Source organism: Serinus canaria, chromosome 11, assembly GCF_022539315.1.
Source record: "Serinus canaria isolate serCan28SL12 chromosome 11, serCan2020, whole genome shotgun sequence".
Taxonomy (NCBI): domain Eukaryota; kingdom Metazoa; phylum Chordata; class Aves; order Passeriformes; family Fringillidae; genus Serinus; species Serinus canaria.
In genome coordinates this window covers 14,096,844-14,119,975 of record NC_066325.1, presented here as the reverse complement: position 1 = coordinate 14,119,975, position 23,132 = coordinate 14,096,844, and the positions used below count along the sequence as shown (strand labels likewise).

The 23,132-nt window shown below is 53.2% G+C and overlaps 2 protein-coding genes across 2 annotated transcripts; both read right to left on the bottom strand.

The window, feature by feature from the left end:
- Positions 1-476: 476 nt before the first annotated feature.
- LOC103816846 (C-C motif chemokine 3-like) lies at positions 477-1,728 on the bottom strand. The gene is made up of 3 exons (XM_009090873.4): positions 1,577-1,728; positions 1,167-1,278; positions 477-806 (listed from the first exon to the last, which is right to left on the bottom strand). The coding sequence occupies exons 1-3, from the start codon at positions 1,641-1,643 to the stop codon at positions 701-703; spliced, it is 285 nt and encodes a 94-aa protein (XP_009089121.1). The 5' UTR covers positions 1,644-1,728; the 3' UTR covers positions 477-700.
- Positions 1,729-6,696: 4,968 nt separating this feature from the next.
- On the bottom strand, positions 6,697-14,099 carry CX3CL1 (C-X3-C motif chemokine ligand 1). Its single transcript, XM_018914869.3, has 3 exons — positions 13,736-14,099; positions 11,019-11,136; positions 6,697-10,383 (listed from the first exon to the last, which is right to left on the bottom strand). Exons 1-3 carry the CDS (start codon positions 13,794-13,796, stop codon positions 9,306-9,308), a joined length of 1,257 nt encoding a protein of 418 aa, XP_018770414.2. The 5' UTR covers positions 13,797-14,099; the 3' UTR covers positions 6,697-9,305.
- Between the last annotated feature and the right edge of the window lie 9,033 nt (positions 14,100-23,132).

The following is a 23,132-nucleotide window of genomic DNA, read 5'->3' as shown; positions in this document are numbered from 1 at the left end:
TTTACTTTATTTATTAAACTGCCTTTAACTCATGACTTTCCTCACTCCTGCCCTTCCAGTTCTGCTCCCCCTCCCAAAGCCCTGGCAGGGATCAGAGCTGAGCTCTCCATGGCCCCTGGCCAGGGGGATGTGTGCAGGAATCCCTGGTGTGATTCAGCCTCCCCTGCCTGTCCCTCCTGCCCAGGGAGCTCTGCAGGGATCTTTCCTCTGCAGCCCAGCTGAGGCACCACAAGCCTGAGCACACATGGCAGACAGGCTGTGCTCCTCCACAGGACAGGAAACGGGACAGGCTGAAACCCCTAAGCCTGAAACTGATGGCAGTTTGGCACCTAAAAACCCTCAGAGGTTTGGGTCCCCTTGAAGTCCCATCCATCCCCTCCCCTCCTGCCCTGAGACCCAGAGGGAAGAGCCAGCCCCAGCTGCCAGCAGCAGCACAGTTGTGGGGCTGGGAGAACAAAGGACACCACTCTCCAATATCACATGAAATAAACTTTATTTTGGGGCTGTGATCAGCAGGCAGGTGCAGGCTGGGCCAGCGGCATTCCAGGAGCTGGTGCCCAGCTGTGGATGCAGCTCAGGGCTCTGGGGACTCGGTGCCCTCTCCCAGGAGCTGAACATCCTTAACCTCTTCTGAGAGGGGATGCAAACCTTCCTTCCCAGCAGGAGGCTGGGGAGCCTGAACCAGGGCCCCCACTCTGCATCACGGGGCACGAGGCTCTTTCTTCTTTTGAAGCACTTTAACTGCTCTCTTCACCCATTTCTCCTCGGGCTTTGCACAGACCTTGGCTCCTTTCTTGGTCTCAAACCTGCCAAGGTTAAAGGTGAAGCTTTGTCAGGAATGACAGCTGTGATTCCACTTGTGCCCACACCATCCTCCCTTCCTGCACCCTTTCTCCTTTCCCTTTGTCCCCATGCCTGCCCCTGGGTTCTTGGTGCCCTACCAGCAGCTCATCCTGCAGCCCAGCACCTCTGGAGCCTGTGCAGAGCCCTCAGGAGCTGCAGTGGCCTTGCTCAAGTGCCCAGACTGTCACATCCTCCCCTCTGCATGCTGGAACATCACGGAGTGACACAGAGCTGTCCCTGTCCTGTCCCCACGTGGAACAGGGGAACTGAGCCCCTGGCAGCCCAGGAGGCAGCACAGCAGTAGGGAAGCTGCCAGGACTTACACAACAGCTGGGAAATAGCATTCCCTGCCAGTGGGGTAGAAGTCCAGGAGGTAGTCCAGCCGGAGCACACCCTTGACGTAGTCGAAGCAGCACTCGGCTGGAGAGTAAGGGGCTGCAGAAAGCAAAGAGGCACAGTGAGGCTGGCTCTGGGGGCAGCCTGTCCTCAAGACCTTCCCCCAGGACAGGGCTGATGACAACAACATCCCCCAGGCTCTGCAAATGCTGCCACGAGGAGCCCCAGGCGCCTTCTCCTCCCCTCCCGGGGCAGAAGGATGCTCAGGGGATCACCCAGCCCTGCAGCAGCTCTGCCAAAGCCACCCAGCCCCAGGAGCAGTCTCCATCCCTCCCTGCACCCCAGGATGTGCTGCTCTGCCCTGATCAGGGCAGCAGTGGCTCACCAGGGGCTTTACCTGCATGGCAGCACAGCGAGAGGGCGAGGAGCCCGAGGAGCAGCAGGACTGGCCTTGCAGTGAGCATGGTGGCTCTGGGAGGGCTCTTCCCTGCAGGATGCTGCTCTGCCTCCTTGGGAGAGCTCAACTCTGAGCTCAGGCCAGGAGCTGCTGCTATTTATCCTCTCTACTCCTCCCCAGTTATCTCTTTTCCAAAGAATTTGAACCTAATTCAAGGAAAAGCTGCAGCTTTTGCCCCTGGGGATTTCCATGTCACACGGGGTCGTTGGGATTACAGACAGACAATACCTGGAAAGTGGGAAGACTAAATAAATTGTGTCAGCTTCTGTGTTCACCCACACAGGGAAAGTCATGAAGGAAGTGAAATCCTCCTCTCTGCAGATGTAAACTCAGTCCCTGGGCCTTCAGAGAGGGGAGTCATAGCCATAGGGAAGGCAAAGCTTGGTGTTCCATGCAAGGTCACTCAGCCAGAGCCAGCACAAATGTGCTGGAGATGCCTGGATGGCTTGTGGAAAGCATTAGACAGAAGCACAGGGACTGCTACCACCTGCCCTCTGTGGCCTGAAAGGGGCAAGCTGGCAAACACTGGCAGAAGTTGTATCACATTCCATGTTGGTACTGTGGGGAAGAACCCAAGTTTTCCACCAAAACTCCCTGTTTAGAACTGGGCAGTGAGGGGGAGAGAAGGGAGTGTAGTTGAGCCTTTCCTTGTGGACAGGGCTGGCTTAGCCCCCAGCTTCAGGGCAGGGCAGGAGTCAGCACCAGGCTCAGGGGAATGGATGGAAAACTTCCTCTTCAAAGGTTTTGGGAGTCTTTCCATCATCTTCCTCCCTCCACGGCCTTGAGGCACCCCAGACCCTGCAGGGAGCTGCTGAAAGGAGCCAGCCCCTCTGTGTGAACCTGGGGACAGCTCTCCCCCCTCATGCTGGGCTCCCCTTTCTTCAGACCCTCTGAAGGTCCCAGCAGCCCCTCTGCAGCTCCTTGCCAGTCATGCTCAGCTTGGACAATTTTTCTACCCTTCCCTCTTTTTAACCAGACTCCAAGGGGATGCAGGAAGCAGTGGGGTCCCATGCAGACCCTCTGGCACCACAGTCCTCCCTCACTCCCTGTGAACTACCCAAGGGGCCCCTTCTTCACACTGGCACCCCCAGCCACTCCCTGGAGCAGGATATTGTGCCTGGGACTGTCATCCCTGGATGCCTTTCAAAATATTTGTGAGAAAACCCACCCAGTGCAGAGAACTGCTCTGGTCATGCTCAGGTCTCCCCAAGCCCAGCTTCATCAGACACATTTCCTGCCAAGGGAGGCTCAAGATCCCCTGCTCTGGATGGACCTTCAGAACCTCCTGCAGGTCTGTGTTTCTTTTTCTGGCCAAAGACCTGCCCTAGGATGCTCTGCTTCCCCTTTCTCAGGACTCAAAGCCATGTCTGTGGAAACCAGATGACTCACAACTCCCTGGAGAACCTTTGGTGTTTCTTCTAATTCACTTTGGAAAGGGAAAGGCTGTTGTGTAGGCATTAATTGTAAAGTGTTGGAAAGCCCCTCTGCTGGCCCAAGTTTTTCTTTCATTTGAGCAGACTCTGAAGAATGTGCTTGTTAACATAAAAAAAAAAAAAAAAAACAGAATCTTGTTTTTCTGCAGGAGGAGGGAGGCAGAGGGGACACATCAGATGCAGCCTTTGCCATTGAGGGGACAGAGGAGTAGGGCAGAGCAGCCCTGAGCTGGGCTTGGGGTCACAGTGGGTGACTGAGCCCTCCCAGCTGTGCTGGAAAACAACCACAGACCTCCTGCACTGGGGGAGGCCCTGCAAGAGCAGCTGGGCTGCAAGGCAGGAGCAGGGAGCATCCCCCAGTGCCTGAAACTTGTCCCCAGGAGGCACTGGGAGGGTTTGGAATGAGTTTCCCCTGCTTTCTCCTGTTCTACTCGGCCACTTTGAATTTTTCCACTTACAAGATGAGACATCCTTGTCTGGCTCCTTTAAACCCTCTTCCCCCTTTCTGCCTGCAAAGCTCCTTCTCATTTCTTGGGGTGCTCCCCATTCATGGGGAAGCCCTGATTGACTCTGGACACAATCACAAACCAGTGGTGATTCTCTTCTTCCTTCCCAAAATCCCTGTGATTCCAGGAACAGCCCTGGCAAGTCCTACAGCCTGGGAGGACTCTCTAAAATAAGAAAAATAAGAATCTCTCATGAAGCCTGCTTCCTACAGATGGACACTGGGGAGCACCAAGGGCTGTGAGCTGTTGATCTGAGATGTTTCCTGTGCAGGAAGCTCTGCCTGGAGTCACAAGACACAGAGGCTGCAGCAGGGCTGTGTGACTCCTGGAGCCCTTGCCCAGGCTCTGCCTGCACTAACTCACTGGGCAAGCTCCTCCACAGGCACAGGGACAGAGCAGAAACTCTCTGTGGGCATGCAGGAAACCCTCAAACCCAGCCAGGAGCAGGCAAGGGTCAGTGCACCTGCACCACAAACTGGACATGGCCTTATCTGGCTAAGGAAGATGAGCTAAGAGATGTGATGTCAGCTTCCTCAAACACATTGAAATGAGATATTTTTGCATTTCTATCCAATGAGGTCAATCAATTACCTCAGGGTTAAGTGAAGGATGGAGCTGGGCTGAGAGGGAGACTGCACTGGAGAGGTTTCTGTGTGGAGTAGCAATCAGGGGAAATGATGCTTAATGAGGACTTCAGGCTCCTTTATTCAACCTTCAGCCTTTTAGAGTTCCCAGAGTTTAAGCAAGCAGCAGACAGATGCTTCAGCTCAGCTTTTAAAGCAAAGCTGAGATAACAGGAAAAAATTGGGCATGGAAGTAATTTCAGTCTAATTTTTAGTGATTTAATTCTGAACAGAGTTAGCCCTGACAATTTCAAGATGGCACTAGAACAAGTTTTGTATTTATCTGCTCCTTAGTGTTTGATTAGAATAAAACCCCAGCAATCAGAAAAATAAATGCAGTTAATGAATGTGATGAGCAAGGCATCTTAAGCGACCTAGATGTTGTTATGAAAATGTGTTTGTGATGGGTTATGGTCAGAGTCAGCAAGCTGACATCACAGCCCTCCTGGGAGGGTGACTCTCACTTATATCTGTCGTGTTCTTTTTAAAATTATTTGGTTTGTGGCAGAATTCCAGGGTGAATTATGAAGGTTTAAGAAATGAGCAGTCACAGCCAGTCCCCCTCTCTGTTACCCAGAGGGACCCCAGCAACAAGAGCAGCCCTTGCAGTGACACAAACGGGACACAATTCTCACAAAAGGGGAGATCAAGCAAACACAAAGCCCAGCAGGACCGTGGCTGTTCCCCTGTTTGTCCTGCCTCTGCTGAGCCAGCAGGGTGAGGGTGGTGGTGGCACCAGAGGCTGCCCAAGCACGAGAGCTCTTGTGCAACATTTCACAGGAAAGAAACCACGCTGAGGGCTGTGATCAACCCCAGCCCAAACCAGCGAGGATGGAGGCAGCACTTTGTCCTCTTCACCTCCCACCAGCCTGGGGAGAAGCCAGAGCTTGGAGGAGATAATGGCAGAGGGGTGTCCCTGGCAGGTGCAGCCTGCAGGGACAAGCCAGGAGCCAGGGGTGGCCCAGCACAGGCAGGTGACAGCCCACAGGGTCTGAGCACAGGGCTCAGAGCCTCCAGCAGTGGCCCCAGGCACACCAAGGTCAGGAACCAAATCCAGAATCCATTGGGGAAGGCTGGGGGAATTTTCTCAGCAGTAACAGGACATGGGGACAGAGACAGAGCTCCATCCAGCCAGGAGACCCAGGGGCTGTGCAAGGGGCTAGATCAGAGCCAGGACATCAGAGCAGCACTCACAACACAGCAGAGACTCAGACCTGAGCTAGATGGGGCTCCTGAGGCTCGGGCAGAGGACTGGGGGGTGCTGTGGGGGTGAGCCCCCCACGATCAGGCTGGTCAGGATGATTATGGCCAATTAGTGCCCTCAGGCCTGAGCTTTGATGGATCCTGTGAGGAGCCCCAGGGACTTCTCCTTCTCACCAGGTCAATCTAAACAGCTGCTATGACATGGTGGAGATGCTGTGGGGCTGGAAACGAAACAAGAGGGTTAGTAAGGGCTGAGAGAGCCCTTCCTGACCATGGATGCCCCATCTCCTGGGGGCTGTGGGGAAGCATCAGGGCAGGACATGCACCTCTCATCCCCCTGAGCAGAACAGACATGGCATTATTTATGCCCTGGACCAACCTTCACCCCCTGGGGCACCCATGGAGCTCCAGGGGAAGGGGTGTGGAGGGGCACCCCTGGCACAAGGTCCTTCCCTGCACAGCCAGACACCCACACCAGCAAAGCCAGGGAGCGTGTGCCACCCACAGCCCAGGGCACCCAAAATCTGCAGAGGAGGAGCCCCAAGAGCCCTGCTGGGGCCAGCTCTGCCCCGGGGAAAGGATCAGAAATGATTCATCCTGGATTGCATCACCCCCTCCTTCCTCCTGCCCTCTCCACAGGAGAGGAGAAATGAAATTAAAAAACAAAAGTGCTTTCGTTTCCTTTTCCTCATCATCCCCAAATGACCTTCCTGGCCTGGTGACTCGGCTGCAGGAAATTTTCATTGACTTCTGTGCCTGCTAGAAGGGCACGGGGCTGAGAGATGGTTGGGATGAGAGCTCCTGAGATGTAGGGAAGGTGCTCATCCCCACTCCAGGCAAACCCCTGAGAAGTGACTCTTTCACTGAGCTGCTCTCCCCAGCTCTCCAGCACCAGAGCAGCACACAAGGGCAGCCCAAGCCCTGGCTTGGTGGGAGAGGTCCTGTCTCAGCCCTTGCCCTCTTGTCTCGTTACAGAACAGACTTGGAGCACAATGTTTGCTGTCTCTGAGCTGCTGTTTGACCTCAGCTTTGCTTAAACAATGCCAAAGTCCAGTTTTCTGTATTGCCTCAGTGACAGGGGAGACACAACTCCCTGTGAGGAAATATATTTCCTGCAAACATCTGCAAGATCAAACCCTTAAAGGAGATGGAGCAATGGCCTGGCCACATCCAGCTGTGCCAGCTTTGCCATCTCTTGGTGATGCTGGGATGCTTTCCACAGTGCTCAGTCACAGGTGTTCATCTCTGCAGGGACCAGGCTTGGTAACCCAGCTCAAGGCTCAGTCCCCTGAGGGTGAAAGTTTTTAACATAAGGACTTTATTACTTTTACTTCTATAAAAATGTACAGCTCATATCTCATGCACACACTCAATTTACAAACAAACTGGAGCTTGTAACAGTCACTGTGCTCTACAGCAAGTGGTATTTAAACCCCCAGAAATGGGTGACACCCACAGGCTCCATCCTCCCTCCCTCCCTCCCAGACTGCAGGGAGGAGCAGCAGTGTCCCCCTGTCCCCTGTGAGGGTGCCAGCACCCTGCCTGCAAACAGCCAAGGGACAGGAGAGGGGAGCAGGGAGGACAGGGCCAGCCTGGAGAAGCAGCTGCTCCTGATGAGTTCCAGAGGGATCACAGCAGCTGGGAGCTGGTGGTGGGGCTGGAAGCAGCGTCCTGCCAAGGACTGGTGGGACTCCAAGTGGTCTGGCTGGTGCACATCCATCTCCCCAGGCCTGCTGCAAGACCAGCACTTCACCTGCAGCACACAAGTGTCCACCCTGCTTGCTGAAGGGCCTGGGCAGTGATCCAGCTCCCAGGGACATGCACAAGCCATCCAAGACCAGCAACAAAATAGACAAGGCACAGTGTTTCCCAGTGCTGCACAAAGGTCTCGACTCCAAGCAGCTCACACAGGACATTACATACATTCAAAAAGCTATAAAACCTTTTTACAAAAATAACATTTCTAGTGTTTCATATAAAAATAATGCCACAGTACATCACCTCACGAGTTCCAGCTGTGCACAGGTGGGGTGCACCAGGAGGTGGCACTGGCAGAGCCAGATTTACCCCACCAGAGTTCCACAGCTGAGCTGCTGCACAAGAAGGGATTTCACTCCAATTTAATCATTGAAATAAATCTGATTGCATCCTGTACTTGCAAAGGAGAGGAACCCCTCAAGCCAACAAAATGCAGAAGTGAGGGATGGGTGATGGCAGACAGCAAGCACAGCTGTGGTCTGTCCTCCGCCACTGCAGGGCTGGAGGGATGTCCTGAAGGTGCAATCTGACAGATCCAACAGGCCACATTCCTTAAGCTCTGCTTTACAGCTGGCCCATCATTTTTGATGATCTTGCTTATTATTTTCTTGATTTTTTTCTTGCTGATCTTGCTTTTATTTTCTGCATGCATATTTGTACTGAGGGATCTGATCCCCTGAGCTCGGCTGGGATCTGACCCTTGATATGTATCTACTTACAAAGCTTCATGTCATGAAGACCTTTGCACACTCCAGCAGAATTCATCCTGGAGTCAAAGTTTAATAAGGAATTTCAGGACTTGACCACAGGTAAAACATAAGACTTATGTACAGCAATGTCAGGATGTGTAAAAATCAAAATCAATTTGGGGTTTAAAAAAGCCTGGTTCTGTAACAGTGCTTTCATAGCCTGGTGATCAGTGCTATCCAAAATGGAAAAACTGAAATGTGGCTGAAGTATAGGTCCATGAACAGGCATTTTGTGCTTTTTTTTTTTTCCTTTTTTTTTTCTTTTTTTTTTTTTTTTTTTTTTTTTTTTTTTTTTTTTTTGTTTTGTTTTGTTTTGTTTTGTTTTTTTGTTTTTTTGGTTTTTTTTGTTTTCGTGGATCAGCAAATGTGCTTATTTCTAGAGAGAAAATGGGATCAAAAGGATGTCTGCTGTGGTAATTCTTTCATGACTACATCCAGAATTGCCTTTAGCTCCACATTTCCTGGGTTTTGTGCTTGCAGAGAAGAGCAAAAATGTTCCAATTATAACACAGGAATAGCAAAATTATTGGGTGGCTTCTTGATTTCTCTCATTTGTGAAGATTCATCAGCATTATCCTGCCCTGGTGATGGATGCAGCTGGGCACAAGGTGCATCAGCTGGCAGAAGGGATTTATTGCATTGACTGGCCAAGAACCAGCTCTCAGAATTCATCTGCAAGAAGAAATTCCCATAGCTGCTAAAAGGAAGGGCCTGATTTCAAGGAGGAGACAGACTGTGGGCTGCCAGCTTCTCTGAATAGAAGATCTGTAGCACTGCCCTTCAGTCCCCTGATCAGATGCAGCGTTGGTCAACTATTTCTAGGGATAGCTGGGCTACCCCTCATGCCTCCAGCAAGAGAAAATGATGAGAGTAAATTCCATCAGCCCAGGGAGAGCCAGCACCCCACTGGCCACCAGCTCCAGTCTTGGTCTGGCAGGGCAGAGACCTGAAGTGCAAAGAAAGAAGCAGAAGAAAGTTTGAGTGCAAATTGTGTGGGTTTGGTGCTAAGATTGCCCAAGGTGGCTGAGCCCAAGTCCAGCAGTGTGGGTGGGTGAGTGGCTTCTTGCCTGGGCCACGATGAACCACAGGAAAATTCCCAACAGCAACTTGGAAAATCTCATCAGCTGGCAGAGAGCCAGCAACAGCAATAGAACAGCCACAGCCTTTGTACAGAGCAGTGCAGTAGAAAAGAATTTTCTCCCTTATGTCCAGAACACTGTGATTGGTCAATGATGAAGTAGATGTATTATTGGGCATTCTGCTCTACCAAAAAATCAGTTTTCTCTGTGATTTTTATTCCCAGGCTTGCTTCCTACTGGTCACCATTTCAGCATGAACAGCTTTTCTGGAGCAACACTCATCCAGATGAGGCCAGAAATGTCCATGCCATGAAGCATTCATATTACTTCCATTGGATAGACATTGTCTTGATGCCCTGCCTGCTGGTAGAGCAAGCCCTGCACCATTTCTCTTGACGTTTCTTCTGGTTTGACTCCAAATTTCAGATACACCCATACAAGAGCAACACTGCCAACCATCACTCCACACACAGCAGAAACTGGGATGACAAAGTGCATTTGAGGTTTGGACAGGTAGCTGGGCAGAGGCAGATTGTTTGGCCTGACTGTGATCATCTGCACTCTGACTTGGCTCGACAGTGTCTGGTGAGTAAAAACTACTGTGTCTGAAGGCTCTTGCTTCCCTCCAGGCAATGAATGATCAAATGCTGTTGTCCCTGCAGAGAGACCAACAACCCTGCTGGTATGGACAGAGGCAGCTTTGTCTGTGGCAGTGGTGGAGCTCAGAGTAGAAACTGAAGTAGTCTGTGGTGCTGTCTCTGTGACTGTGGTGGTCTTCACACTGTCCCAGACGGAGGGGAGGTCTGACCTAGAACTGCTGGAAGCAGCGTCTGGTGTGCTGGCTCTGGCTCTTGTAGGGCCCAGGGATCCAAGTGCAGGTTGCTTGGATCCTCTGGCAGCAGCCATCAGGTCTGAATTGGAGTTAGGAGAAGCTGTGTCTTGACCAGTGGGGTGTGGGGTGGGCTGCCTGGAGCCCACACCTGCTGCAGTTGCTGAAGATGCAGGAGAATTTGAGGGCTCTCCCTTTGCTTCTGGAGTGACCTCGGGGTGCACAGCCTCTTCCTGTGCCACGGGGCTGGATCCTGCAGGGAGCTGGGGGGGATCCTGCCTGCCCACTGGGGCCGTGCTGGACACCTCTGTCGTGGCAGCAGGAGCATGAACTCTCTCCCCAGGTGTTGTTCCAGTCCCCTGGAAGAAACTAGCTGGAGCAGTGGCTTGAGATGGAGCCAGTTCTGGAAGACCAACATGTCTCTCAACACTACCAGGCTCTTCTGCTGAGGTGACAACATATGGTGGCATCACTGTGGCACTTTTCCTGTCCAGTTTGTCTTTGATCTTCTTCACCCAGCCTTCATCTGAATCTGCACAAATCCTCCTGGACTTCACAGTAACAAATCTGAAAATATAAAGGGACCACTCAATGAGTAAAGAAAACCCTGGTTCAGGGGATCAGGGCTGTGGGGATGGTGTGTAGATCCAAACACCAAGTGCTGTTTGGATGATTCATTTCAGGAAGGGCAGGCAGGTGCCTCTGATATCTGACTGAATGAGCAGCAGCTGAACATGACTCATGGGTGAAGGGTTTTCCCCTAATAAGTTTTTCACTTTCAGAAGCATTGTCCTGCTTGGACACAGAAAGCTGCACAGGCACCAGCTGCCCTGGGGCACACGGGCCTGAAGGAAAAACCCTCTGGTTTACTGGGTGTCGTGAGTCTTCCCAAGGTCAGCCCAGCAGCTTCGCTGTGGAGCCACCCCCCAGGCTGCAATAAAATGGTGTCAATGGTGCATGAACTTCAGCATTAGCACAAAACAGCAATTATCCCAGAGACAAGAAATGGAGCTTTTCTCGTTCCCAGTTCCCAGACAAGCTGACAAGTCTGAATCTGTCTTCAGACAAAATTTCTGCTTTCAGAGGAACACATGAGCTCTCTCCCCCTGTCTTTCCTCTGCCCTGTCCTTCCAGGTATGTCCCTCAGTCCCTTTCCCCACCCATTTAACCCTGATCCCACTTGGAAGTGGGGCAGCACTTACATGGTGATATTTCGTCCACAGACGAATTTGGTCTCGTATTTCCTGATCAGATTCTCTGGTAACTTCTTTGTAGAATTGCTGCAACTTTCTGCACACCGCACAGGTGCTCTGGGTTGCCCTGAAATAAAAATTTCACCTCATTATATGCTGGCTTTTTATCAGGGCCTCTCACAACCAGCACTGTTTCATTTCTCCCTTTTCCAGGGAAGAATCCAAAGCTTGCCACAAGAGTTTCCAATCCTTGCTGGACTGAGATGAAGACAGATCCTGATGAAGACAATAGCACCCACACACAGTAAGATACCCAGAAAACTGAGGGGAAAAAAGCACTGTGAAACCTGTGAGCTTTTGGGACAGCATTTCAGCTTGTCCTGTAGGATGTGCAAGCCCCTGGACCTGCAGGTCCTTCCCCTTTGGCTACCAGGAGGACTGGTCTCAGCACAATGCCCAGAAAATACATTTCTTCATCCCCCAAAGACCTGCTGCAACCCTCACCAGTGGGCAGGGTGCTCTGCTCTCTCCTTATCAGTCTTATCTCTTCCTTCTCTGGGATCTCCCCTCCAGGTGAGCATCCTGCCTCTGCTCCCATGGTCTCTGAAGGCCACCTGGGCTCAGAGAAAGGGTGCAGGGCAAGAACCTTTTGGTGAATGATGCTTCACTCCCACAGGTATCTCAGCAGCCCAGCTCCCCTAACACATATTTTCGACCTCCACCAGAAAATAGAGTTTTCAGTTTGCAAAGTGTAAAAATATAACCCCCCTCCACCCCTTCAAGGGGCAAGGCCAGTCACACCACTGGAGCCATTCATGCCTGCATCCACCTCCAGCCTCCCACAACAGGCAGTTGCACAACACATCCTGACAACTTGTTCCTGGCATCCCTGGGGGCAGGATTTACAAAAACAATCCCTGATTTATCTGGGACCTCTGTGAAGAAAGGAACTGGCATCTGGTTTCAATCAGGCTGTCTCTTACAAAATGTTGCCCCTGATTCCCAAGGGAATGTGGCAAATTTTATGCAGTTCAGTTAGGAATGATCCAGGTACCAGGTACAAGAATGAGCATCAATGCAAGAGCACTCTGAATCATTTTAATCATTTACTGGGGAAATGATTGCAAAGAAATCCCAAGCAAACACTCCTGTGGCCCCTCTACAGAAGCCCATTTCCAACCCTCAGTCAAGTCAAGTCAAAGCAAAACTCTTTTGTCACACAATACTGTATTCTGTGCCATTTTAGGGTCAAGAATTCCCTGCTGGGAATTCAGGGCGGCTGACTTGCCAATCAGCTCTCATTAGCCAGGGGATATTCTGCTGGTGGCCTCCACTTCCAAGAGCACAGTTCAACAAAACAGGCACAGTGACAAGAGGGCCACACTGTCCCTGTGGGTAGCCAGGTCGTGCACAGTGAGGAGCAGTCCCTGTTCCTTGGAGAAACAAATCTGTTCCTTTGACAACCCTGAACTGGTTTTACCATTATTGGCACCAATGCAAACGGTTTCCATCTGGCTGAGCTCCTGGTAGGTTTCTCCCAGTGTGGAGGAGCTTGGAAAGAGGGGTGCCACAGGAGCATGGAGCCCTCCTCCTGGGGCACACATCCCTGCTTCTCTGAGCTGCATCTGAGTCCTTGCCAAAGGGATCTGGCAGTATCTCCGCCCAGGACCACTGCTCTTAGGAGCCACTGGCACCTGCTTTTCAGCACAGTTCCTCCAAAGACCAGCGAGCTCCACCAGGCCTTCAGCAGGGCCAGCCCCGTTTCCTCTTTTGGAGGAAAGGGATGCTTGGCTACGGGTGAGCAGAGTCAGGCAGTGCCAAGCAGGCAGCGGGCTCCCAGGGCAGGGTAAGCTGCCGGGTGTCCCTGCCGGGTGTCCCTGCCTGGTGTCCCTGCTGTCGGCCTGTCTCCGGCCAGCGCTGCAGAACCTGCTGGGAGGTGTGCGGAGGGAGGAGCTCCATCCGGCAGCAGGACACGGATCTCTGTGCATCGTGGGAACAATCACCCTCGGCTCCGGGCAGAGTCCAGCCGTGCCCGCGGTGCTGAGAGCTGGCGGGACAGCCCAGCACCGCCCTGCTGAGGGGTGCCGAGCACTGAGCGGTGCCACAGCCCAGCACCGCCCTGCTGAAGGGTGCCGAGCACTGAGCGGTGCCACCGCCGCCGGCAGCCAGCCCGGCCCCGGCAGAGCCAGCCCAGCTCGGCCCGGAGCCCGCAGAGATCTTTATCCGAGCAGGAGAGCGGCTCCCCTCGCAGGCACACACACTGCAGCGTGTGACAACAGGGACAGTGACACCCCCTGCCTCACAGGGACGGCAGCACCGGCACCTGCAGCACAGGGTGTCCTCTCCTCAGACACCCACCCACCCTCGGCCAGGCTGCAGCCTTCGGGCCACGACCCCAGGCACGTGAAAAAAGGGGGACGAGAAGTACATTATGGCTTTTTCCTAACACAGGTTATCGGGAAGTGTCTCCGCCGCTCTCCCCATCTACCCTCCGGTGTGACAGAAGCCATCACGGGGCTCTCGGGTGTCCCTGCTGCCAGGATTGCGGCCATTTATTGCCTTCCCTCCCCACCGCTTCCCAAACGCTGCCCTGAGATCTCCTGCATCCATCCCGCAAGGTCCCTGCAGCCCGATCCAGTGCCACCGCCCCCTTCCCGGCGCCGCGGCCATCCCCCCGAGCCTGGCTGTCCCCGGGGAGGGTGGGGACGAGCGGGGCTGTGTCTCACCTCCAGCCAGGGTCACCAGGCACAGGGCCCACAGCAGCATCTGGAGACAGGCAGCCTTCATGTTCCCGTGGTCGGCAGGAGGAAAGGCAGGCAGGGAGGGATTACCGGCAGTATTTCCCACTCCCGGCTGCTTATTGCATCCTCCGGAGCAACACAGATGCTGCCGCTCATTCCAGGATTGTGAAGCCCCGAGAAAGAGCTTTAGTTGTTATTCAGTCTCTCACACGTGTCCAAGGGTGACGACAGCAGGAGGAGGGAACAGGGAGAGGGCAGGGAATAGCGACGGCCGTGGCGCGGGATGGCTCCTGGAATTCCCCAGATGTACTCAACACCAGCTTTTCCCAGCACGCACAGCAGCCCAGACTACTTGGCAAATTATTCAGGCAGGGACTTTCAGTGGTCGGCTGCTCCCGCCTCCTCTCCCACCAATGTGTCTCTTCCCAAGGCATCACTGTCCTTAGGCTTGTAAAGCTCTCCCCACCTCCAGCTACAGCTCCCCGCTGCTCAGTAAGCTCATTAATACCCAAAATGCCAAAGCAGTTATTCCTTTCCTTTTCGGCAGCCATCTTACAACAGCAGTCATTAGGCCGAAAGAGACGGAATTTGCTAATCAGGATCATGAGTTCATCAGCTACACTCTGCTCTCAGGCCAGGCTGCCTCTAAGGAGCATCAGAAAGGAGAGGGATGAGCAGGGACCCGGGGGCTCGGCGGACAGCTCCTGTGCCCTGGCCGTGCTGTCTGCAGTGTGTGCTCTCCAGGGCAGCCTGATTTTCCATGAACACGAGAGCTCAGGCACATCGGGGTCTTGCTGCTGCTGGGAGGAGGAGACCCCCAGGAGCAGGAGACCCCCAGCTCTGCAAGGACCAGGCTGTCTCAGGGCTTCCCAGTGCCAGCCCCTGGCACTGGAAAGGGATGTCTGCAGGTCAGGAGCGGACATACCAACGCTGCAGCCACATCCTGCACCTTTTCTTTCTCTTTCGTCTCCGGTCCCAGGAGACAGAACAATTTTGCCCTGACAATTCTCTCCACTGAAAGATGAAGATAAGCTCAAGACTGAGTCTGTGACTGCCTCAGAAAATAAATATTTTTGGCTGAAGTTTTCTTAGGGCTGGTGGAAATTTGGCATCTCTGTGCAGTGGGAAATTCCAGTTGGGATTTTATTTTTCAAAAGCGAAACCCCCAGGTTTCCATATAATGCATTTGGTGAAAATCCCAGCCTGCAACTTCGGGTTTTGTTTGTATTGTATTAGAAGAAAAAGGCCATTTCAAGGAAATGAAATAAAAATTAAGGCTTGAAATAGTCTGTTTGATCTAGCAAGAACAGAGCATGCTGAGTTTGTAGGGATGTTTCCTGGCCCTTCCCCAAATGGTGTTTTCTCAAGGTCCACAAGAAACTTTCGTCCCAGAAAATGGCATTGACTGAAGCCATTGGGCACCTTGGCTGCTGGAAGTGATGGCACAGCCTACATGTGCTCTCATCTCCCCTGAACATACAAGTCCTGACTTTTCTGCAAAGGGTTTGCTGCCAGAGATGGGTAAAACTGAGGAAGGGCTCTGACATTCAGCTCAGTGGGAGTGCTTTGTTTGCCAAAGACATGACTTGCCATAGGCGTGTTGTTTTAAGGCACAAACTGCTCTCTGGCAGCTGCTGTTCCTCTGCAGGTTGGTAGGTGTTAGGGCTGGAGGTGTTTTACCTGGCAGAGGACTCCTCTAGGTCACTTCTGGACATCTCCATATGCTCCCTGTGAGTTCAGCAGCTGGATTTGGAGGTGACATCTGCACAAGGGAATTCCACAGCAGGAGTGTGGAGGGCAGCTGCAGCCTCAGTGTGGCTATGTGGGACACCAGGGAAACAAAGATTAGAAAAACTGAGTAACTGGGAACCAGGGCCAGCTTATCCCAGCCTGTCTCCATTCCTCCCTGGGAGATTTCTTGAGGCAACCCTTTGCACCCAAAGGCTCTCTGGAGGGTGTTACAGCACCAAAGAAAAGCAGTAGATAACAGGAAGAGGGTTGGTTTTTTTCCCCCTGTATGTAACAACAGTAAGGAAACATGGAAAAGGGAAAAACCTCCACAATCATTCACCTGTGCTCCTGCCCTGGAATGTGGGCAGAGGGACCACACACTGGACACTGGGCACCACCAGGGGGTCCTGCAAGCTCTGGGCCTCCAGCACTGCCCCAGGTGTACCCTCAGCACCCACAAAAGGATGTCACAGCAGACAGTTCAGTGTCCATGCTGGAGTCTGGGCTCTCTGCCTCCAGCTCCTGCTCTGCTCTAAAGTCATTTTTGTAGCAGGACGGATGTTCTGCTACCTAAACACTGGTTTTGATGTGGAACAAAAGGAGAACAAGGTCTGCGGGGGACATTGGTGACAGGCACCAGGCACACTCAGAAGCCTGATCTGATGTCATTCTCTAACCTTTGATTGCTGCAACCCTTAGCCAGGAACTCACTTTATTGTTCCAAACCACATATAGCACAGGTCAAAGTGCCAGATCCTATCTCACCCAGGAGAGACCTGAAAGCAGCTCCAGCATTTCCCACCCACCAGAGCTGTTCACAGCCTGCTTGAGCTGTGCACAGGGTCAAGGTCCCCATAGGAGGAGGGAATATATGACTAATGCCTGAGGAATTGCTCGTGAAGACAAAAGCACCTTGAACCTGCAAAGCTTTATATGCAAAGCAGCATATAAAGAGAATGTGGGTGGTGCCCTAAACAAACAGGAAATGGCCCCAGAACACCTCCCACCTCCTTCAGGGAGTTTCCGTGCTGGAAGTGTTTGCTGGTTGGTTCTTTGGGAATTGTTTGCTACAGTAGATTTGTATTCCTTGAAATAAGGTCAAGACTGAGAATTAAAAGGGAAAGTAAGTGAGAGCTAGGAGCCTATATCTGACTTGAAAGAAAGATGCCAGAGTGGATCAGATGAGAATGTTGATGATTTCCACTTCATGGGAAGCATGTTCAGGAGTTCCCCAGGCTCAGGAGTTGGTGACACTAGAGCAGGGCCTGGGAACAGGTTCTGACAGCATCCTTGTCTGCCCACAGTATTGTCCTCCATCCCAGGGCCTTGCTGGAAAGAGGCAGCAGGAACATTTAGGTTTTGGGACACCCAGCCAGGGTTGGTGCTGCAAAGGAGACACACTGACACATGACTCCAGCTCTGGACATAGGATGGGATTCTCTTTCCCCTGACAAAGCTCCCAGCTGCCTCGTGGCAGCTCATCCTCACACTAACCCACCTCTCCTCAGTGGTGTTGGCAGCTCAGCCGCTGCTCTGACACAAACCAACCAACAAGCCCCTCTCTCCTGGCCAAGGACACCCTTGCCAAACTCAGGAGAAGGTTCCTTAGAGCCAAATGTGGCCTCTTACTTGGGAGATGCTCTTTGGAGGAGCCTTTGTGGTTCATAAAGAGCTCTTGAGCCATTACTGTAATAAGGGAGAGAATTAAATGGCAGGGGATCAAGAAAGGCATGATTTCGTATTTTCTCACATTTAAGAATGAAGCAGGAAATGAAAAGCAGATGTCTGGATCTGTCTGCAGCCAGTGTCTCCACAGGGGACGGAAAACTCCAATTTTGGAAGTACTGACCGTTCTGGGGCTTGTGTTTTAAGGGAACTGCTTTACATAGAATATATTTTCAAAAGTAGTAAACTGGCTTTCACTTCTCTGAACACAATGGCTTCCTCCTTCTCCATAAATGAGAACCAATTTGAAGCCCAGCACGCAGTGCAAAGTGCTGATACTCTGTATTCTCCACAGCTACCAGTCAGCATCCCAAGGCAGCCAGGCTGTGGAATGCAGCTCTTCCCCTGGCAGCATCACACCCGAGCTGCCAACTGCTGGCAGAACCCAGTGGGACAGTGCAGGGCAAGGTGCACACCTGCAGTGGGAATTGCTGCCCCTCCTTGGCAGCTGGAGCAGCCTGGACTGAGAAAAGCTAATCCTGTGCCTGTCCCATGGATGCTGCCAAGGGCTGCACTGTCTGCTGCAACAAACAAGGTTCAAGTTGTTTGAAAATATTGTGTCTAAAGAAACAAACACGGAGCTCTTCAGCGGGCACCATGGTTATCCTCTTTCTGAACAGGGAAGAGTCCCTTGCCTCCCACATAGCAGGGCAGCCATGGGAGCAAGCTCCTTCCTAGGAAAGGGGATGGGGAACTCTTGGGAAAGGAGCCTGCATGGCAGAGGTGAAACTTGGGCAGATTTCAGCTGAGGAGAAGGAGCATGAAGGGACTGTACCAGAGCAGGCTCCCCTGAACACATCAAGCCCTTGGCTCCTGCCTAAGTCACTACAGAGCTGGGGAGACATCCTGATGTCCCAGTCCTTCTGTGTAGCTGCAGGCCCTGAAGGGAACAGTTCCACAAAGCTGGCATGACGGAGGACAGACAGAGGATCTGTCCCCCCAGCTCTGGGGCCCCAGGAGGAATGTGGAGCTGCTGGAGCATGTCCAGACACCACCAAGGTGCTCTGAGGGCTGGAGCACTTGTGCTGTGGAGACAGGCTGAGAGAGCTGGGGTTGCTCAACCTGGAGAAGAGAAGGTTCCAGGGAGCCTTCAGAGCCTTTCCAGTACTAATGGGACAAGAGAGCTGGAGAGGGACTTTGGACAAGGGCATGGAATGACAGGACAAGACGGCTTCAAACTGACAGAAAGCAAGGATAGATTAGATATCTGGAATAGATTCTTCCCTACAAGGGTGGCAAGGCCCTGGCACAGATTATCCAGAGAAGCTGTGGCTGGCCCATCCCTGGAATTGTTCAAGGCCAGGTTGGATGGAGCTCTGAGCAACCTGGGACAGTGGAAAGTGTCCCTGCCCATGGCAGGGGGTGTTGGACTAGATGGCATTTAAAGATCCCTTCCAACCCAAACTGTTCTGTGATTCCATGATCCATGGAAGGGCAGTCTCTTGCCACTGCCCTGGAGGGAGGAGAGGTGAGAGTGGCAGCAACAGCAGTCAGGGGGACAAGACAGAAACTCCATGTGCCAGAGGAGACCACGGCTGCTGTTGGAGCTGCTGCCAGGATTTCCCTTGGCACAGGGATGGCTGTGCTCTGCTTCGTGCCAGGGTGATAAAAGGGGCTCTCCCCACCTTTGCTTCCTGGAAAAGGATTCTTCTGGAGCCTCTGTGGATTGGACAGAAGATGGGGAGCAGCAAAGTGCCATGGCTCTGCCATTTCACCTCTGCCAGAGCCTGAGGCCAGGCTAGTGCCTGCTGCCTGGGCTGTGGGAGAGGATGAGGCATGTGCCTATTTGCAGCAGCCCCACTTACTCCCCCTCTTCCTCCCTCCCATGTCAGCCGGAGTAGCCAGTGCCTATGCAAGGCATCCTCGTGTCCTGGAAGGGTTTTCCTGGCAGGAACGGCCAGGTCCTGGCCCCAGCCCTTTGCCTGGAGTGCTGTGAGTCCCCATCTGCCACAGAGCCAGCCCATGGGCCCCATGCAGCACAATCAGCACCTCTCCACATCTCCTCTTCCCACTTCTCCATGCAGCGTGTCTGCACACGCCGGCAGCCTCGAAGAAAGGAGCTTACCAGAAGCAGCTCTGTTCCCAGAAAGGCTCACCTCTTCCCGCCTCCTCTGGGCAGGAGATGTCTGGGAGCCTTCCAAGAAAGGCTGTGGGAGCTGTTTGACATTAAGCCATGATGGTGTGGGTGAAGGAGAGATCCCCAAACCTCTCTCCAGTGTAGACATGGGGCTGATCCCCAGCAGGGTCTCCACGGGGGCCGCTGGCACCTGTGTGCCAGCCCCAAAAACAAGGGGGCTGCCAGGGACAGTGCTGTGACCTGATACAGGTGACAGTGCTGGGGCACTGGCAGCCCCCAGGCTGAGCTGAGCCCTTCCATCCCAGCACATTTCCTGCAGAATGGGATGTCACAGCCTTCCGGACGGGAGCTGTCACCCCACTCGTTCCTGTGGCTCTCCCGGCCACAGGCACGCCCTGAGCTCCCCCCGGTGCCCGGGGTTGCACAGAGGCAGCCGCCTACAGCCCAGGAGCCTGCACGGCTCCCGGGAGCCAGGAAGGCTTTCCGTGGCCCAGCACAATAAACGGACACTCGGGCTGGGCAGAAAAACAAGCCCAGGCAAACATTTCCCTGCCTAGGTTTTTAACCCTTTTCAAGCCTTGCTGGCTCAGCTGAGAGACCAGGGAGTCACTGAACCCCTTCCCACTCCCACCCCAGCTTTTCTGCACCCCACGTTGTAAGAACAGGGTGTGTCCTCCCCCTCTGGCTCTGCCCAGAGCCTCCACACTCCTGTAACCCACTGGGGAGCTGCTCCCTCAGCAGTGCATGTAGATGAACAGCCAGCCTGTTTCCAGGGCAGCGTGCTTTTGCTGCCTTAGCCAAGCTTTCTTTCTGGAACCATGACAGTGTCATGCCTGTCTCACTGCCTGATGCATGAGATTCTCAGGCTCCTGACCTGCTGTAGTGACTGCGGGTGTGATTTTAGGGTCAATGCTGTCCTGTCACCTAAAAGAGCAACAGGTGCCAGACATTAGCATTTTGTTGTTGGCTGGGGATAGTTTAAAAAGAGGGTGCTGTGGATAAGAGTAAAATTCCTGCCCCAGGCTACCATTCCCAAGGAGGCAGCAGGGAAGAACTGAAGAAAGCAGAGATGAGGTATGTCTGGGATTCAAGGTGTTATTTGGGGAACAATTTCCCTCTCTAGGACAGCACTGATGTCAAACCACGGCTATGAGCAAAAGCAGTCCTGTTCATAACTGTGTGCCAAAACAGAATGAGCTATCTGCACAAAGAGCAGACGTGTCTGTGTCCCTTCTCACTGACCTGGAGCCCGGAGTCCTCCCTGGTGCGAGCATCCTCCCTGGCCATCCCCAGCCCATGACTCCCGAGAACTGCAGGTTCACCCACTCCAGGCCAGTGGGGTGCAATTTAGGGACCAAGCCAACTGCAAGGAGCAGGAGCCCTGGGGCTCCTCTGAGCTGTGACAGGAGCAAAGGCTCTCTCCGGGAGAGGTGCCGGGCAGTGCTGCCCCCAGGAGCCCCCGGCCACCGCCGGCCGCCATCCGCCGGGAGGAAAAACCATCGGCAAAGGATGCTCTGCTTCCCCTGGGCACCCACCGGATGGCTGACAAGGAACAAACCCACCCACGCCTGGCCCTCGCTCAGGCTCCTGCACTGCCCCCCAGCCCTAATGTGGCCGGTGTGAGGAAGGGACACACGTCCTTTGTCCTTTTCTGCCCTCGCAAGGCTCCCGCGGGCCCCAAGGAGCTCACACGGCGCTCTGCCCCGGGGAAGGCTCTGGGGAGCTCCCCGAGCTGGAAGAGCCGCTCCTGCAGGAGACAATGCCATCGTGTGGCAGGTCCTGCTCCCTCAGTGACGCACCCAGGCCAGCAGCCGAGTGATGTTCACTTTCCTTCTGTTCCCACTAAGAAAACTTGTAAAGTGATGAAGGACAGTTTGGATATTTACAGAGATTTGGTTAATAACGCCAGAAAATGGGGTTACAGAAGTAATGGGAAAGGTGGGAGATGTTAAGTGCCACCAGGCTCTCACAAGTCTTTTGGCTCGTGGGACTGCACTCACAGCAAAAGGCTGCTTTGTTTCAGGGTCTGTTTGTTCTGGGGTTTTGCTTCTATGAATCTTTACTCAGCCACTAAAATAGGGTCTAATGATGAATCAGGGTGGGGTGGCTTCATGTTCTTAATTTCTGAAGGATGCCACAGGCTGGAGACACCAGTGTATCCTTTGGGTCTGCATGAATAGGATTCTGGATTTCAGAGTTCCATTGTTGCTCCTTCCAGGTGAGCCAAGACATGGACAGTGGCACAAATGATCCAGGCCAGGCATTCTCCACAACGGCTTCTGGATCCCAGGGCAGAGTGGTGGAACATTGTAATCGAAAATTTGTCAGAGAGGCAGAGAAACTTGTAACTGTGGGTACCCACTGTGACTGGGTCTGAGCTGTGTCAAGGCTGGAAACTCCCCTTGTGTCCCTCTCCCTCCCCACATGTTGTCCAGCAGCTCTGTGAAGCTGCAGACCCCGTCCCCACCTCTGTGTGCCACGCTCCTGTTGGTGGGGCTGTCCTGGTCCAGTTGCTTCAGAGACAGTGCAGTGTCTTGCCTGGCTGTGTCACCAGGGCCAAGTTAAACCAATGTCCAGCTGAAGCCAAGAGGGTGTGCTGCTCTCCATCCCCTTTGTGTGGCACTGATTCCTTCTGTCAGGCTGGACACTCACCTGTGCTGCTCTCACCAACCTGCCCTTGGGCACCTGGCACTAGCAGGGCAGCTCCAACTCTGCCTGGAGCTCTGAGAGACAGGGCTGCTCCCAGCTGGAACAGGTTCCAAAACAGCTGTTCTGTCCCAGCTCCTGTGTGGAGCACAGATCCAGCCCAGCAGTGGAGTCAGGGCAATTCCTCCTCCCCACCCACAATTGTCCCTTTGCTGGCTGCAGCTCACTTGACTGGAGATGTTCTGGTGCTGGGCTCTGTCAGGAGATCTCTGTGCTCTTCTGGGGAGGGGTGTGTGAGGCCAGACAGAGAAAACAAATGCTAATTAACAAGAGAGCACTGAAGCTTGGACCCATTGCTGTGCACTGCAGCCTTGGCACAGAGCTGCTTTCCTGCCTGCCTGGGACTCACCCAGCAGTGACATCTCCACACGGTGGGTTGTGAGTGTGGTGGGAGTTAGGGGAGTTCTGATAACTCCTCCCCACTCTCTGCAAAGGTCACCAGCTCAATCCAGTGAAACTAGAGAGGAAACAAATGCCCAAAGAGCAGAAATCCCCAAACATGTCACATCAAATCACAGAGAAGCTAATGGGGCAGAGCCACGTGGCTACAGCATGTGCATTCTGCTCTATATCATTAATTTACTGATGTTAAATATTTCAGCAGGTAACTTCCAGGGCTTCCAGAACTGTCCTACTGGCTGTGGTCACAAATTATTCATCAGTAGCAAGTGAACAAGAAAAGTCTCCATGAATAAGTGCATTTCTGAGGCTCTTGGTATTTTTTTACCTTTCAGCTGACTCCCTCTGCCTTCCAGAAGATGTCTCTCACCATCAAGCAGAGGCTGGCCAGCACTAAGAAGCTGAATCTGCCCCAGATTGTCCAGCCTCAACACATGCATGGACATCCCATCACAAGGTAGCCTTTCCCTGCCCTTTTCCTTGCTATTTGATGTGATAATTGAGGAGGATGCAAAAAGAGGTGCTTGGCTTGAGCCTGCTTAGTGTGGTCCAGCAGCTTTTGATCAGCCCAGGGCAGAGGTGGAAGAGCCACTGTTTCCCCAGCGTGGGCTGGGCAGATGAACTCACCCAGAGTCTGTACTTCCCTGGGGATCAGAGCAGAATCTTCCTCCCAGCACCTGAACCTCTCCCTGGATCACAGCTCACCTCAGCCTTGCCCACCAGAGGTGGTGTTTCACAACTACA

Coding starts and splice junctions, on each gene's coding strand:
- CX3CL1 (XM_018914869.3), bottom strand. CDS start 13,796: ATGAAGGCTGCCTGTCTCCAGATGCTGCTGTGGGCCCTGTGCCTGGTG. Junction 11,137..13,735: donor CCTGGTGACCCTGGCTGGAG/GTGAGACACAGC, acceptor TTTTTATTTCAG/GGCAACCCAGAGCACCTGTG. Junction 10,384..11,018: donor TGTGGACGAAATATCACCAT/GTAAGTGCTGCC, acceptor TTATATTTTCAG/ATTTGTTACTGTGAAGTCCA.
- LOC103816846 (XM_009090873.4), bottom strand. CDS start 1,643: ATGCTCACTGCAAGGCCAGTCCTGCTGCTCCTCGGGCTCCTCGCCCTC. Junction 1,279..1,576: donor CTCGCTGTGCTGCCATGCAG/GTAAAGCCCCTG, acceptor TGCTTTCTGCAG/CCCCTTACTCTCCAGCCGAG. Junction 807..1,166: donor TGCTATTTCCCAGCTGTTGT/GTAAGTCCTGGC, acceptor TAACCTTGGCAG/GTTTGAGACCAAGAAAGGAG.